General features: G+C 37.3%; 1 protein-coding gene across 7 annotated transcripts in view; it reads right to left on the bottom strand.

Moving 5' to 3' along the window:
* Window positions 1–1,140: 1,140 nt before the first annotated feature.
* The window catches only part of snap91b (synaptosome associated protein 91b), a 40,306-nt gene continuing 23,125 nt past the window's right edge, over window positions 1,141–18,321 (bottom strand). For 2 of the 7 annotated variants that reach the window (XM_037685807.1, XM_037685806.1), the window contains 10 exons: window positions 17,682–17,755; window positions 17,459–17,473; window positions 16,750–16,920; window positions 13,233–13,331; window positions 9,090–9,155; window positions 6,940–7,011; window positions 4,717–4,778; window positions 3,753–3,836; window positions 3,563–3,672; window positions 1,141–2,502 (listed from right to left, as the gene is read on the bottom strand). In XM_037685807.1, coding sequence (XP_037541735.1) covers window positions 3,586–3,672; window positions 3,753–3,836; window positions 4,717–4,778; window positions 6,940–7,011; window positions 9,090–9,155; window positions 13,233–13,331; window positions 16,750–16,920; window positions 17,459–17,473; window positions 17,682–17,755 — 730 coding nt within the window. In that variant the 3' untranslated portion in view covers window positions 1,141–2,502; window positions 3,563–3,585. The remainder of the gene's footprint in view (window positions 2,503–3,562; window positions 3,673–3,752; window positions 3,837–4,716; window positions 4,779–6,939; window positions 7,012–9,089; window positions 9,156–13,232; window positions 13,332–16,749; window positions 16,921–17,458; window positions 17,474–17,681; window positions 17,756–18,321) is intronic. The other 5 variants (XM_037685809.1, XM_037685813.1, XM_037685812.1 and 2 more) reach the window with 5 other exon arrangements.

An 18,321-nucleotide genomic window follows, 5' to 3' on the forward strand; every position in this document is an offset into this window, starting at 1 on the left:
GATAAACGAGGGACTATTGTATAACAAATAATAAAAAGGAAAAATCTTTTTCTTTAATTTTGTTTTGAATTAATGGAAATTAACAAAAATACATATTAGGAATTATTTTACTACTTCATGCAAACAGATTTTCAGTATTATGGCTGTCAGTATCTGGTGTTTGTGGCTGTCAGTATCTGGTGTTTTGTATTGTCTTTCATTATAGCAAACTCAAGCTCAGTTGGTCAGTAACTGAACAAAATCAACCTCAACAGCTTCCTCCTTCTGACACATTAAGCGCACATATCACATACAAATGGGTAAAAGGAAACCACAAATGTATGTGGTACATGATTTCACGTATTCAGTCTTTGATTCTATGAAACACTGCACCAGTACCAGAGAAATGACTTCTCTTTGTTTAAAGTGGAAACAAAATCATTTTGAAAGTAAATCCAAGACTGGTCTAACCTTTGTTTCTTTACATAATTTCAGTTTTCCTTTTATCTGTTATGCTTATTTAACATTCATACATTGCATCAAGTCTTTTTAGATTCAATTAATCTGACACCAAATCTGAAAATGTATTATTTGTTTTTTGAAACGAAGCAGGTTAAAGTCAGGGTTTTTGTACATTAATGCTGATCATCACTAACAATCATTACAGACTTATGTCAAGTTAAAATAATAAAATTTCTACTACGCTGCTTATTATCTGCATTGCTTAGAAACCATCAGCATTATTATTAGTGATATAGCTTTAAGCAATTAATTTATAAAATAAAGATGTTTTAGTTATGCAAAACAGATGTAAAATTTACTTACAGGTACTTTACTTTTATAACCTGAAATAAAATAACTAAATAAACCTAGTATCATTAGAGTTCTTATTCAAATTAGAGATCATCCTCTTTTTAGCAGATGTAACTGCTTTCTTAATTTTTTTTTAAAGGCAAACTACTGTCTCAAAAAATGTTTTTTAATAGTGTTTTGTTTGGTTTTAAACAGTGACAAACTATAGTTGTTAATGCCACAAAGTATTATTTTGTAAAAAAAAAAAAAACAAAAAAAAAAAAACTCATGAAACAATTTAAAAAAAATATGACTCAATTATTTGAAACATAAACAAAAAAAAAGGAGAAACATGGTCAACCACAGGGGTCATTTCCATCAGTGTGTTCATCTTTAATTGTTTCTACTGTGGACTCACATGCAGGTGGGGGGGGGGGGGGGACGATGTCATCCGTTGTAAAAATCACAAAAAGAACAACAATAACAAGAAAAAACAGCCTTCATATGAATTCCCAACAAAAACTGTTACGTATCCACATTCATTTACTTTTTATGTGTCATACTCATTTTTCTTTTTCAACAATTAATACCATTTAATGTCACAATGGATTAAGATACAGTTACTTTTTTAAAGCAAGTAACACAGAGAAACGTCCAGTGTACATTTGAATGTCTTACAGCAAGTCTAAGACTTTGGAGACAAAAATGACACAAAAAAAGTTGAATCCCCATGACTTTCGTCTTTCACATGAACTCCTTTTTGTGTTGATACAAGGACTGAAGCTCACTGACAGTTAAAATGCCACTTTGACCCATGCAGCCTGCTGTGATGCAGTATCATATTACACCACCAGGGGTCGCAAGAGAACCCATTCTGGCAACACCAAGAGAAGCACAGAGGGGAAATGTATGACCTCGGTTTATCTTATAATTTAAAGTAACCAAAAATAGATATATATTCACAAGAAATATCACTGAAAATATGTATTATTTATGATTTAAAATAGCCTAAAATGCATATGCCAATTTGAACGCAGTTCACAAATTTTTGCATGTTGCGTATAACCCCAAAGCAATCAGAAAAGTAAAAAGTTCAACTGAACACTGATGTGCTCAGTTATGTGTCCGGGTTAACAGTGCAAGTTCGGTTACAATGCATTTTGATTAGCTGTTTTACAGAAGTTAAGGTGCACATGTGAGAGGATGAACAACCAAGCAAACATGGGTACACCCAAGTTTTTAATTACATTTAAACATAGCTCAGTATTAGTTTTGGGGGGGGGCAGAGAGATAGGAGTGGGAGTTAGCGAGTGAAGTTACACTGAACACAGTCCAACATTTATTAACACAGTCCTCATCTGGGAGATGATGCGCAAAGAAACCAACATACAGTATATCCACCATTCCAAGTCAGCTGATATGCTGAGTGAATCTACACATATTAATTGAGTTTTTTTTTTTTGTTTAATTTTTCCATAGTATATTAATTAAAGGTTAACACTGAAATACACACACCCACACACACTTAAATTCAGGTTGTTGTTTTTTCTGTACCTAGGGTTCATATTCACAGTTGTGCTACAACATTAGATAAGGAAGGGAGTGAGGCTGGTAACAAGTTAGAGAGGAGGGAGGTCAAGAGATGATGGCTGGTTGGCATAGAAAGAGCGAGGGAGGGGGCGGGGGAGTGCAGACATCCGTATCCACAGAGCTCCAGACACAACAACAAACCTACGGAAGTAGAAAGAAACAAAAAAAAAACGTCAAAAACGTTACATGCTGTTAGAAGATAATGTATGAATTTAAGCAGTATATTTACATGCACATATCTTTTGTTGCTCAACTAAGTCCAGATTTTAGGGGCAACAAAGCTCGTTCAAAACACCTCCCTAGGAAGGTACCGAGCAAACAAACCACTTCAACTGGTTCTTTAAATCTGAAGAAGTGACTCTTCTACGAACTCTTCACCCTGTCCTCGAGGGGTCACTTCTTGTGATTTTTTTTTTTCTGTTGCCGCTTTTAATTAATGATCATTGGTCAAGGTTGGCAACTCTCCCATGACAGATCACTACAGTGTAGCATCCACTTACTGGTTTCCTGCCTCGTTCTACACTGACTAATAAACAAAATCTTTAAAATTCAACATGGAGCAGCAGTTTACAACCAACCTAGAGTTGGCAGTTTGTTGCATTTTTTTTAAATGGTAGTAATATACATTTGAAAAATAAAAATAAACAGATGGTGCAGCGCCATGTTTAGCACTGTGACACATCCCCTCTTCTTTAATAACCATCTGAAAATGTCTAGAAACTGAGGAGACCAGCTGCTGGAGTTTTTAGAGGGGAATGTTAATTTTATTTCCTTTATTTTTATTTTTTTTCCAAATTAGATGTCTAACCTGGTTTAAATGTAATACTGCCAGAAGGGCCCAAAGGTCGCACACGTCCAACACTGATTTCTGGTCTTGTTCTTCTTTGTATATGATGTGCTTACTGTGTTCAATTATGCAATTTAATATTTTTACTGTTTTTTTTTATTTATTTATATTTTATACATGTCCCCAGTATTTTCAGAGTTCGGGTTATACCAAACTGCTGCACTAACAAACATATGCCCAGTTGGCTCTCCTTGTCTGCAGCCTAATACATGAATCATATCATATGTAGTTAATAATTTCTGAAGTAACAGACTATCCAGCTCCATAATTAATAATAGTGTGAGCCTGCTAATATTGCAATGTAGGTCAAAACTGTTTGGATAATAAATAAATGTTTTAAAACAGTACATGTACCTTGGATTTATGGGTCAGGCAGTCTACATGAAGTCCTTAATATTGAGGTCATCCAGAGCGTTCCTGGGTGGTGGGGGCTTTCTGGGGCTCTGGGCCACTCCAGGAGAAATCTGCAGACATATCTTATTTTCATACTCACTCTTGTTTTGCATGTATGAAGTTTTTATTAGCATTTATAGCAACATATTACCGGTGCTCCTGGGGTTGCTCCAGTGGCAGGGAAGCCTGGTCTGGCCATGGGCATCATCGGCGCCCCGGCAGCTGGTGCCCCAGCCTTATAAAGATAAAACGGAGAGGTGAACAAGCAGCAAGATAAAATTGTTTGCCATCTGATGGTTGTGTGAGGGACACCTAAGGGGCTGATTGTCCATCTATATCCGGTAATGTCCAGAAGGAACATTACTGGAATGGACTCGAGTGGTCATCTTACCATGGTGAAGTTGGGGTACATCCCCATGAAAGGAGCAGCACCCATGGGTATGGTCTAAAGGTATGGAGGGGAGGGGATGGAGAGTGGGAGTTGGGATGTTACTATACTACAAACAACACAGACAGGCCAAAAAATGTTACAAACACATGGGAGCAAAATGCACTTGTGCTATCTAGTAAAACTCAAAAGTGACAAACACACACAAATTTAAAAAAAGCACACAAGAAATGAGGACAGACACAAAACCCTCACGTCAAACTGTTTGGGCACATGCACTAAGGTTTGAGAGCAAGAAATAAGCATGTAGCGTTCAAGCAAAAGTGTCAAATCTGTTGTTTACAAAAATGCTTCTCTGAACTCATATCAAACTAAAAATAACTTGTTTTTTTCCACAAGAATAGGAAGTTGTTTCCAAGCAACACCTTCTTAGCAGTATAATTTGCCTTTTCTTTACTCTCCAGTGAGACTCCAGATATATACATGTTTCTGTCATGAGTCTGTACCCTTCATATACGGTGCAGCAATACGTGTTTAAATAAGATTTATCTTGTGTTTGTGTACTTGCTATGAGGTATTCCTGCATTCCTCATCATTTGAGTGTCTAAGGTCCACTGTAACACCTGGAAACTGGAGAACCGAATGAAGGCTTAGAGACTGGTGCTACAGCTGTACCCTGTCTGCCATGCGACTCCACTCCATGCTATAAGACACAGACAACATTTACCATGGGAGCACCCCAACTGGGGGGAGCTACCTGAGGGGCCGCTGCTGTTCCCATCGTGAGGTCTTGGACAAAGAGAGAGAACAAGAAAGAAGTTCTGCAAAATCATTGCTTCCATTTGCATCTTTGTGATACAGTACAGTGATTTTACAAAAGTTACAAGTTTACATTTTTGGTGAACAGATGAGTCCTTGTTTCTTTCACAGAGGAGATAAAATACACTTTTTAATGAATGAGCTGAAGCTCTGCTTAGCATAATGATTAAAGAACCATCATCGATACATCTCTCTGTCAGGTCGGTGTGGATAAGACCCAAATGCAGACAGACAGGAGCTTTAGTAAAATAAAACATGTATTTAAACAACAACAAAACAAAATGATGGCGTGGCGACAAACTTTACTGCTCGGAATGAACAGAAGAGCACGAGGACTGAGACATGAGGGTAAAACCAGTACTGTGAGCTACTGGTGAGGTGGTGACTGGAGACTGGTTATATAGCAAATTGAGGCAGAGAGGAAAGTGGGAAGGCCTGGACTGATGGCTAATAAGGAACAGATGAGGGTGGCAACTACAAACATTGAGGAAACTTGACTGAGGGTAGATGGAAAATGATAAGAAACACTGGGAAACAAAACAAGAGCTAAACCAGAATACTAAAATAAAACCTAACAATGAAATACAAAAACGCAAAAGATATAAACTGAACAGGTAAACACAACAGAACCCAAAGAACAAAAATAAAACACAAACCACGAAAGGATTACAGTAGTCCCTCGCTACTTCATGGTTCGACTTTTGCGGACTCGCTCTTTTGCAGTTTTTCAACGCAAGTTTGTACACGGCACGCGATTGTCCACTTTAATATTACTCACGTGATTGGGACGGTACGGGATAAAAAGTTAACAAAAAAAGTGCTTCGGACACCATTTTGTAGTTTTTTTTTTTCAATAAACCTATACTGTAATGCCGGTCAGAAGAACTACACTACCCAGAAACCAACAGTGCTTTCTGCCATTGCTTTCTACCAAAATGGAGGGAAGGTTTTGCCACGCAGTCAGAAGTAATAATCTTTCTTTTAGCTCACAGAACTGGCAGGAAAGTCACAAATAACCCTGAAGCTCAATTATCCATGCACACATCAACCTGGACTTTGTCGTTGCAGGGTAGGTCTGCAGAACTGGAACCGACACCAGCCAGAACTGAGCTGCTTGTCTGCAGAGCTGCTGGGTAAAACGTTGCAGTACTGTACAGTACATATAAGTATGTTGTTAAAACGACGTAGGTTTAAGAGCTTAGAACATTGCAAGAGTGTGAGAAGGGTTTATAAAGCCCTAAAATATATATAAATACTAAAATAAATATAGTGTTCCTACTTCATGTTTTTTTGCGGGGGGATGTTGAACGTAACCCCCGCGATAATTGAGGGACTACTGTAATACTGAGATGAACTAAAGGACTAAATAAAAACACAAAGCAGCACTGTCACAACAATCTATAGGATGGTTACTATAAAAATAGCTCATGAAAACTGGTGATGTTTTTACTAATTTGATTAAAAAAGATTTTAACTTTGTCAAAACATTTTTTTTTACTTTACAGCTTTTATAATGCATGCCTGAAACCTTTACACATCACAATAGTTTAACAAGTTTAATCTTTATCCTTTATGCTAAGCAGACAGCCTCCTGTCATTCATAGTTTCAGGACTTGTACATCATTTAGGAATTATGCTTATTATTTTTCTGGTAGGTAGATACTTTGGACAAACAAATAGGACTTTCTTGTTTGTGAACTCCCAATCAGCAGTTAGCTTAGCTTAACCAAAGGAACTCTTGGGCTGTGAGAGGAGAACTAGTCTGACTCAGTCCCATGATTTACCACACTTTAACTTTGCGTGGCAGGTTGTTTATCACGTATTTCTTCTTTGAATTAATAAGTTTACCTACTTTTGTAGATACAGATATGTTGGTTGTTGTGCTTAATAAAGATCTCCAAAGGAGCTTTTAGTAAATGAACAGAGACAGACTAGTTTCCAGCTCCTCACACACTGACCTGTACAGTCATCTGCCTTGATTTACAGGTTTTCAGATTCTAGCTATAATTAATGTTTTTAAGTATTACATTTCTAAATCTCCCCCATAAAGTAAACAATTGTGTTTCTCAAAATGTCACACACTCAAATCAGCATCATCTTTAAATCAATATTCATCTAAATGACTACTTACTACTTGCCATGTTAGCCATGGAGGTGTCAACATCACCCGCTTGTGGGGTCACAGTGGGCTTCATTAGGTCCCCTAGCCCATCAAAAACTACACCAGGGAGACGGAGGGAGACGTTAGCGTCCTTCAGTGAGAGCTATCCTCACACTCTACCACGACTCAGCAGGACTCTTCACTAGTAGGCATTACCATGACAACCACTACATGTCTCTATGACAACTGAGAGAAGAGCACTGGCATGTGCACAAATTGGAGAGTTGGCATCATTAATACAAAATAGGGAACTTGGTTATTTTATCTACTTTTAAATGGTTTCTATCTTGTATAGACGAACTGTGCTTTTTATCTGAGCAATCGTATCATGACAGTTTAAGGGGATTGGTAATTAGATCATTGTGTTATTAATTTAAGTATGTGGGACACACAATATAAACCTTAGTTTACCCAGTTGTTTCTGTGATTAATGGTTGACATATTTTGAGGTTTTTTTATATTGTGTTTTAAGATGCTTCAACATTTCTTGTTGTTCTTTTGGCTGCTAGCTTTTACAAGCGTCCACAGAAAGACAACTCTCGATGTAACAATTGTTTTACACCAGACGCTCTCCCTGACACAGCCTGGGCTCGAACCTGCAGTCTCAGGGTTACAAGACCACAGACCCGGCTTCAAAATTTGTGATGAGGGATAAAAACAGCAGCTAGAATGAAGGCAGGCTGCATGTAAAAGCTCCTCTTAACTAATGTGACTATTCTACCCAGATCCTCTTTGTAGCCATCAAGCATCTGGTGGCGATGGGGGGACAGTGAAGCGTGGCTTGAGCTGCACCACTGCAATGCAGTGCAGTGCACTGTGGGGAAAAAGCGTGTTAAATAGCAAGGGGACTCACCCAATCAAATGGCAGGAAGCAAGAAATGAGCCAGCCCAAGAGCCAGATGGAGAAAGAGAGCAGGGCAGATTGAAGGAGAAAAACAGAGGACAGCAAAAAGCAGAAGTGCCAGAGTGAGAAAAATAAATCAAGCAGTGAGGTTTTTAAAATAGTGGGCGACAAAAACTTCATTAAAGGTTAGCTATGAATGGGGAGAAAAGAGAAAGATTTAAGCCTTAAAGCAGCGATATTGCAGCTCTTTATTTTAATATGACTTCAGTAGCGCAGAACAAGAGGACCATGATTCAGGTGAACAGAGGCTTTTGTTTCCATGGTAACAGCCACTTGATGCATAGGTTTGAACTATAGAAAACATGGAAGGAATTCCCTATCCCAGAAGAGAAACAGCCCCAGTATGAGTCAAATTAATGACAATGTTAACCACACATGGGCACAGTTTAAATTAAATATTTATTACTTTACTGACACTGCACCAAAAAATTAAAAAAGCAGTCACATCAAGTGAAGTTTAAAGTTTAGATGAGTAGATCAATTTAAAAAGAAGACAATTTCATTCACTTTTACCAAAGTTTATAGAAACAGTGACTGATAAATGCAAAACCTGTGAAACATATCATATGAAACGGCTATTTGAAAAAAATTATGATGTCTTTAATCTTCTAAAAAATTGCTAAGATGTTAAATGGACAACCAGGCATCATGCACACATGGGATTAAAAGCAGACAAAGAGGAAAGCAAGGCAAACAGAAATATACAAGAGGTTTGGCTCTAATTTACAATAAATTGTTTGCAAATTTTAAAATGGAAGTTGTAAAAAAAGAGGTTTCTTAACCTCTTAAATTGTGCCTCATTAAATCTGTTGAATATCAAAAGCCTCAGCCTCAACCACATTTCAGTGTCCATGTTTCAGCTCAGATTGAAGAAACAAGGTTTTTAAGCTACATATAGACTGCTTTAAAATCACATATTAAAATATTTCTCATTAATAATATGAATCCTAAACGTTTATGTTAGTTGTGCACACATCTAGTTTATTTAAATGTGAAGTTTTCTAATGAAATAGGAACACAAACAATGTTTCTCATGTAAACAAAATAACAAAATTAGGCAATTATTGCATAACTATATGGAAATTTTGTACAAATAAAGAGGTTGAAGTACTGTCCTAACGTGGATCAGTGCTGCCTTCTGTATTAAAATCAGTAAAATATCTGCAACATGTCACGTTCTGTTGGTGCACGTGCAGGGTGGGACCGCAGGATTTACCTGACATCAGCTCAGAACCCGGAGCAGCAGGAGCAGCAGCTGCTGAGGCGTCGCCTCCTGTGGACTCTGCGGCGGGTCAACAAAAACACGACCACACCGCGTCAAAACACGTTCAGCCGTGTCCATCGCAGCATGGGGGGCAAAGAAGGGTAAGAATCAGCTGTCGCTTCCAACACTAGTGATTTCAGACAAAAGGTTTTCAGTTAGAAACGATGCTTGAATAGAGAAAAAACAACATTGTAAAGTCAAAACATAAAATTCAAGCACACAACTCTTCATTCATAAAAAAAAAAATCTGTTCAAAGCTGTGATCAACATTAGTAGGTCCAGATGCGCAAACGTCAGAACAACAACATATTCAAACCCTTTACAACTCGTCAAACTCCAGCTCCATGACAGATATAACCCTTTAAGCAATATTATCCGGCCGGAGAAATAAAACTATAAATTTATTAGAACTGAGTTACCAATCTGTGACAGATCGAATCTCTATTGTCCCTCGTGTTTAAAAACTGAGCGTCCTTGGAGCAAACTTCGATTATTATTCATGCCAATTAGTCTACTTTGACACCAAAACAATTATGCTTACATTTTCAATTTTTTTATATATATTTATATGAAAAGAGTAAAAACATTTAAATGGGTCAGAACAAGCTCTTGTTTGCTTTGCGTCTCTGAAAAAAGGTAATTAATTTCAGAATAAATATTTTGATATATTACATTAAAAAAAACAGTCCTAATTCATACATTTTAAATAAATAGTGATCCAGATTGGCCTTTGTCTAGGATCAAGTTTTTAATTTGGACACCCATGTAATTGAGTTTGACACTTCTGCTTTACAACAAAGTCCATGCTCAATAATCCAGGTATAAAATCCAACATTTTTCAGTCAGGTCATGTGGAAAAAAAAATAAAAAAAGAAACTGTCCAGATGACCTGACTGAAAAATGTTGGACTTCTGCTTTAGATAATAAAATCAAAACTCCTCACCCAAAGTCGTCACTTTTATTTCATAAATAGGGTGAGTTTTACAACATAACTAAGCTTCATTTCAACATTTTCATCCAAGAGAAGCTGCAAATAACACAGTCACTTTAAAATAAATACCAGTCATTACATTTGACATGTTTAAGTGTTTATTTGAAGAACTGAGAACAAACATTAAGGGCAGGCCATTGAGTTACCCACCACCAAACAAGCTCATGATGGCTCCTGTGTCAATTTTGGGTGGGGGTGCCGAAGAGCCATTGGGTGCAGGAAAGCTGAACAACTCCGCTGGAGAAGGCAAGGTGGAGATAAGGTTGTGAGCCTAACACACACTTTTACAAAAAGCACTCCAACTATGACAATGATTCATTACAATGCACCACCAGTTGCAGTTGCAGTACATGCTGGAATAGGAAAGGAGGTAGGAGTCATTTAGTGAACGTTTCAGACAGCTCAATAGCTTTTAGCTGACCTGTAAGAGAGCAATCTCATTTCCTTTTTCTGTTCCCTGATCGTAGCCAAGGACGAAACTAAAAGGCAGACAGAGCTGGACAGAACAGAAGAAGATGCACGCAAGAAGGTAAACCGAGTGCATTCAGGGTACCTGCTGAAAACAAGTCAGCGCTGGGAGAAGGGTCCGTTTTAGACAAGCCTGTGTCAAAAATATCTAGGAATACATGCACCCCCCACCCCCACCCCCAAAGAACAGAACATCAGTGATCAAATTCTTTAAAAATAATGAAGCTCAAATACAGCAAACTTATAAACATGTGCACAAAAACAAATAAACAAACAAAAAAAAACAGTAGTCCCTCGCTACTTGCGGTTCAACTTCCGCGGACTCGCTCTATCGCGGTTTTTCAAAGCAAGCGTGAACACGAGAAAGAAAACTTGTGCACAACACACGATTGTCAACTTTAATATTACTCATGTGAATGGGACAGTACTGTGCACTGTAGAGTAAAAACTTAACGAAAAATAAAATACTTCACACAGGTTTTGTAGTTTTCTCTCAATAAGCCTACATTGCATCCCTGCTCATAACAACTACATTTCCCAGAAGCCAACAGCGCTCCACCCAGAAGCTCCATTTCCTTCTGCTAAAATACGTACAGGGAAAGTTTTGATCTGATCTGAAAAAGTTTGGCGCTTATTATTGTACAGTGACTTCAGCTCCCAGCGGATGCAGAGACCCGCACAGAACCCACTGAACTGCACCAGAACCGGACCTCCAGACCCATTGGTGAATCTTAAGAACTGGGAGACAGCCCACGAGGACTTCCAAGTAGGACGCGCAGCGCCGAAGTTCTGGCACTCCATCCTGAGTCCACTGGGACTCTTTTCATCTCTCGGGCCGGAGCAGAACCGAGCCGCTGCTGTTCTACAGAGCTGGTAATATTTAGTAGCTACATATACAGTACTGTAGGTATGTTGTTAAAATGATGTAGGTTTAAGAGTTTATAACATTGCAAGAGTGTGGGAAGGGTTTATAAAGCCTTAAAATATAAGTATATAAATACTAAAATAAATTTAATGTTGCTACTTCGCGGATTTTCATTTTTTGCGGGGGGGGGGGGGTCTGGAACGTAAATCCTGCAATAAACGAGGGACTACTGCAAAATAAAAACAATGACTCTTATGGGAGAGAGGTGTTCAAGCAACATTTGTGCAGAGAGCCAAAAAGATGCAAATACATCAATAAAAGACAGTGATATGAATGTAGAATGACACACATCTCTTTACCGCTGAAGAGATCGGTCGCAGGGCCGGTGGTGTTTGAGACCGAAACGGCTGCGACGGTGGTGGTGGAGGATGTGGAGGTAAAGAGCGGTGAGGGGGAAGGGGAGGAGGGGGTCTGGGTCGGTCCAGAACTAAAACAGACGTCCAGTGAATTGTTGCTTTCCATTGTCATCGTGCCAAAAAGATTGATACCAGAAGAGGCTGCGTAGGCACTACCGTCTGAAGGAGCGAAAGGGTCTTTTGGACAGAAGTGGGGGTTAGGGTGAGAATGAATTGAACACATGGGTGGGGGGGTAGACAAGGAGTTTGACACAAAGATGACTTTAATGACTGTGGTGAAGAAGTTTCAGGTAGTTTTAGATGAAAAGAGTCTAGTTGGACATCCTAAAAAATAATCACTGTGAGCTTATGCAAAACAACAACTAGTAAAATACCTTATTTTACAGCACTTTATATCAATTTAATTTACAAAATATGTTTTTATTTAGTCAATCTCACTATACTGTTAGTGACAAGTATGTTGGTACAGTACTGTATAAATGATGTAAGGAATAAAAATAATACTGTTGCCATGAAAAGAGGAGAAAGAAAAGGAAAAAGTTGAGAAATGATTAAAGGAGAAAGTACGCTGGTCCCCAACACACGTTAGTGGCATTTATGATGGGGGGGGGGGGGGGGGGGATGACTGCTGGAACAAACACTTTCACATTATAAACCTTCACACTAAACCAAATCTAAAATGCAAAAGCAGAAACTATCAGAAGAAGCTGACTCCAATAATGAACGCTCAAAGAGTTTGTGTTACTAAAAAACAAACTAAAAAACCCGTCCAATATATTTCCTGTGACTGTAACCGTTCTAATGTTAGTCTTATAAAACAGAGGCAGTAAAGAACGGTGACTCTTCCCTTATCTTTTAACGGTAAATTAAGACGAACAATGAATACGCACGTAAATAAAAGCACACGCTGTTATGCAAACGTTTGTATTTCATTCCTCCAAAAACGTGTTTAGTTTAAGTCATATATTTGACTTTTAGGTAAATGTAGCCATAAAAAAGGGATGCTTTGTTCTGCCCTCTGGTTTGGCGTTCATGCAGAGAGCGGCTCGCTAAGAACGTCACTCGTGTCGGTGAGCCAAGGTCCTGTCATGAACTGGTAGCTTAGAAAAAAAAAAGATGCAGTAGTCCTCTTTACATTAGCACCTACACACAAACACATCCATATTTTTTCTTTACCCACTTTTTTCCGTTCTGGCTTATACGGAGGAGCTGGTGCCCATCTCCAGCAGTCACTGTCCGAGAGGCGGAGTCTCGCAAGTCCATCACAGGAACACATTAAGACAAACGACACAAACCATCCCAAACACATTCACACCTTCTCAGAAGCAGACACAGATCAGTTTTTGGTCACCCACCAGCTCCAGCGTTTGAGGCTGGGGTGGACGTAACGGCGGCCCCACCCTCTGCTGCCGCAGCAGTGGCCTCAGCGGCAGGAGCAGGCGTCGCAAAGGCATCTGACGTTCACGCAAAGCCCAGGATGGAAACGCCAAAAGAAAGAGGAAGGTATTGAAGAAAAGAAATATAGTCAAGAAATACCAAAGCAGTAAGTAAATGAAGGTAAAGGAAAAACATTTCAGCATAACATTTAAGTAGCACTCGCTGTTGGATTGCATTCGACTGTAAAAAGACCGTAACTTGCAGCATTGATACGTAACATCGATGACTGATAGGTGAATGGATAAATGGGTGTACAGACAGGAGGCACTACACAACAGGATTAATCTAATGCACAAAGAGCAGCTTTCTATAGATGTGACAGGTGCCAGCAGTGACTGTGGCCGTGTAATAGCGTTTGATAGCATTGCTTTTCATCAAGGCCAAAGCAAAGCATGCCAGCCTATCAAACAAGAAGCATGTGGAGAATGTTTATATGTTCATGAACACATGTTGAGTGTTTCTAAAATGATTCTCAAGCTAAATGTATGTGAGGATAAGAAGGATTTTTGAACAGTATGGTTTTAAAAATCTACAATGTCTTTGCTTCCATGGAGCTAGAATGCCTTATAATCTTTTACAGTGGTCTTCTCAATAGATTTTCAGGGTTTATAAAGTTTTTCTTTGGTTTTTGGCTATTTTTTTAACATGTTTTGTCCAGACCTTGTACCATGACAGCGCACTGTGCAGTCAGTGTGTGCTTAAAAAAAATGAGAAAAACAGAAAAGTGAAGGACAAAATAAGAGTCAGGCTTAAAACAACTGTTTACGAGAGATCTGAAATAGAAATAGATAAATGCCCTGCAAAGACTTGAAAGATCCATCATTTAACTGAAATAAGCAGCTAATAGCGCTACATCAGCTTGTTGATGCTAAATTGCTATTTTTGTTTGTGAAATTGGAAATGTTGATATAGTTTTACAACTACCTATAAAAAAAAAAATCGAAGCAATTTTTTTATTTTTTTGTCATGTTTGCCTAAAGATAAAAAAATGTCCTAGTTGTGCATAAACACCCCCCCCCCCCCAAAAAAAAAAAAAAAAAAACAATGGTTCATCTCTTGAGTTTAGGAGTCCTTTCAAGCCTTAAAAATATATACCCTTCTGGAAAAAACTCAGGTAATTAAAATGACTGAAAAACAGTCAAAGAAAATCTTAAAACTCCAGAAGACCTGAAGAACTTTTGATTCAGACCACTTAAAATGAAAAGAAACTTTAGCTGATTGGAAGCAGAAGAGAAAGGACTCAAGACTTTTGCACAATAACGTAAGCTGTATTGGTTTCTTCTGCTTGAAAGGAAGACTCAAACTGTTATTTAATTTTTTTATCCAATATAATCAGCAAATTACCAAATTTTAAAGTCACAGTTTAGTCTCATAATGTTAAATCATGATTTTCTTATAAACTTCTGAAGTAATTTACTTTGTATTTGAAAGAAAACTTATAATAGAGATTTTTCTTTAAAAAAATGTTTAAAATGATAATTACCTACTGTTCGAAATCACTGCATGTGAACATCAAAACTAGGATGCTACTGTTGACTTGCAGCTTGCTGCCAAGCTGCTACAATGAGCCAACAGCAGAAAGCTAGTTCAAACTAACATTAGCGCAGTGATGATTTTCTCCCAGCATTTTACAAAGATTAATCATTAACATTAATCATAACATCAATTTTAGATTTACATATTAAAAAAAGAAAAACTTCTAAGTATTAGTATGATCTGTATGGGGTGCCGTTTGTAAAGTTGCACAGTCAAAAATGATCAATATTTTGGCTTATTTACATTTCAATAAGAAAAAAATAGTTGTTGTTTTTTTCAAATTCATATTTTTACCATGTTATTCATACAATTTTAAATGTCAAAGTTCCCTACTAAATATTTCATTTACAAGATAAATATTTAGTTTACAAACTAAAAACTTAACTTGCAAGTTAAATATTTAGTTAGTAAACTAAATATTTAGGTGTGCATTAAATATTTAATTTATGCCTAAATATTTAGTTAGTAAACTAAATATTTTGGTATAAATTAAATATTTAATTTACACCTAAATATTTAGTTTAGTAACTAAATATTTAATTTATAAGTTAACCATTTAATTCCTAAACTAAATTTTTAATTTGTCAAATAAATATTTAGCTTGGACCTAAATATATATTTTACAAACTAAACATTTAATTTCCAAAATAAATATTTAATTGGCTAACTAAATATTTACCTCAGACCTAAATATTTAACTTGCTAGTTAGATGTTTAACTTGTTAGATAAATATTTAACTTGCTAGTTAAATATGTAGGTCCGAGTTAAATATTTAGTTAGCAAATTAAATATTTAGTTTAAGAATTAAATGTTTATATTAGAAATTAAATATTTAGTTAGTAAACTAAATATTTATATGTAAATTAAATATTTAATTAATACCAACATGTTTAGTTTACTAACTAAATATTTAACTTGCAAGTTAAGTATTTAGTTTGTAAACTAAATATTTATCTTGTAAATTAAATATTTAGTTGAGAACTATGACATTTATAAATGTATGAATAACATGATGAAAATGTGACTTTGAAAAAAAAAAGTTCTTATTAAAATCTAAAAAAGTCAAAATATTGATGTTAATTTTTGACTGTGCAACTTACAAATGGCACCCCATATTTCAGAGAGTTTAGAGTCCTGTCTACACTACCATTTTCTGCTGGGTTTACACTGCTTGTCAACACATACAATAAATGCAGATTTTGGTGAGAGGAAAAAAAAAGATTTGTAATATTGGTTTCGAAAGAACAGAGTTTAAAATATATATTCTTGTTGGTGTATTTATATGGAAACGGATCTTTTCAAAAACAGTGACATAATGACCTGTTTTACGTGTGCCCTCACTCACATCGTGCCCTAGAAACCCAAACAACAACGAAGCCGTTTTTACTGGAGTTTCTAAGTCTGTCTGGCTTTAACCTGATATTGGCACAATAAACTTTAAATGTGTACTGAAATAGTTATTAACATTATTAAAGTTGACGTTCTCGCCACATAGTACCATATGAATTTTTTTTCTTGTTAGAATATTGTAAAAGAAGACATTTAAAAAATGGAAACCTAAAATATTTGTTTAAAATAACATCTGGAATGTAAACAAGATTATTTGAAATAGTTCGCAGAAGTTCCTTTTTTTTTAATCATATTTCTTTTTTTAATATACAATTATATTTTTAAGGCATGATTAATAAAAGCTTTGAGAATTCATAGTTTAAATCAATTTATAGCTGAAAATGGGTGAGACATGCAACTTCTTTTTATGCTTATTTCTGCAGTGAGTGAACAACTTTTGCTTTCTTTGAGCACTTAGTCGTCTGTGTTCTCATGTTGTGAGGTGAATTTCAAGGCTGAGCTTCCCAGAGTGAATCCTTTTGTAGAGAATTTTCTGGAAGCCCACTGACCTCCCAATAGATCCGTATTGGCGGCACCAGGGGAAGTGGTGGCTGCTGTGCTAGTGGGAGGAGCTAGAGAACCTCCGGGTTCTGCCGCCGCAGGGGTGGGCGTTGCTGCTGCAGAGGAAGGGGCGGGCTCTGCGGCGAGTGGGGGTTCAGATAGCAAGGAGTCGCCCATTTCTGCCGATGGGGGGTGGGGTTTAAAATTACCAAGTAGAGGCAGCAAAACAAACCACAAGGGAGGGGGGCAACCAAAACAACCAGAGGAGTCACCGATGTGACGGAGAAAGAGAAGGCCAAAACAAAATTCCAGTCAAATCAAAACCATTGAAGATCATTTGAAAATGATCACCAAAAACAAGTTAAAATCGCAAAAAGATCCAATACCACCCAATCATAACCAAGAAATTAAAAAAATAATAATAATAAACAAAAAAATGTTTAAAAATTGCCCCCGTCATAAGCCAAAAACAGACAATGGAGTATGTGGAGGGAGGGGAAAGAGAAGGTAGAGAAAAACAGAAAGAGTACTCAGACTAACAACTCAAGGAGACAAACAGGGAGGCAACACTGCTACTCTATACTCTAATCTAACGCTTACTTCAAATTCTAACATTACTATTGATGCTGAGTCACATTACATTAGTTAAAGAAGACTTTAAAATGACTGTTTTAGACCTGAACTTACAGGTGAAATGAAGGTGGAGGAGAAGCTTACCTGAGCCAAGAAGATCTATGGAAGCAGGAAAACAAAGAACAGGAACATTTGTGGCAAGAGGTTTTAGAGTGTTAGGAGCCAAAACATTTTGTTGACATTCTGTTTCACAGATATTCATCAGACTGGTGAAAATAGTGATCAGACTACATGTTTTCATGTCAGTTCCAGTTATTTCTGTGTATGTCCTCAGATGGAAGAGCAAATCTGAGTAGGACCCGCTTACCTCCCCAAGATGTTGGGGCAGCTGATGGTGCTGAGGGACCAGAGGAGGCGAGAGGATCCAGGTCCAACAGAGAACTAGAAAATGACATCATTAGGGTCATTGTGAGGTGTGATTTATTATTCACCATTTTTAACTATTAAATGCACATGTAACCTGCATTTACACTTTGATTACTTTATGTTATTAATGTCTTACACATTAGCACATTACACCAGTTTTGGCCTCCCTTCACTGGCTCCCGGTTCACCTTCAAATTCATTTAAAAATCCTTCTGTATGTTTTTAAATCTCTGAACAGTTCTGCCCCCTCCTATCTCGCTAATCTGCTGCAGCCATATGTTCCACAGCACACTCTGAGGTCAATAGACCAGATGCTTTTATTGGTTCCAGGCACTCATTTTAAGCTCAGAGGTGACAAGGCCATCTCTGTTGCAGGTCTAAAACTGTGGAAAGAGTTACCATTGTATGGCAGACGGGCTCCCTGTCACTGTTTTTAAGTCTCATTTGAAAGCCCAATTTATTCCCTGGCTTTTGACACTGTCAGCAGATTTTAACATCTGTATTCCATAATTCCATTCAATTCAAAATTACTTTTTTCCCAAAGGGAAATTAAGTATTGTCATAGCGCATCATCCTGGTTT

This window comes from Nematolebias whitei, chromosome 12 (assembly GCF_014905685.2).
Source record: "Nematolebias whitei isolate Nwh7 chromosome 12, NemWhi1, whole genome shotgun sequence".
Taxonomy (NCBI): domain Eukaryota; kingdom Metazoa; phylum Chordata; class Actinopteri; order Cyprinodontiformes; family Rivulidae; genus Nematolebias; species Nematolebias whitei.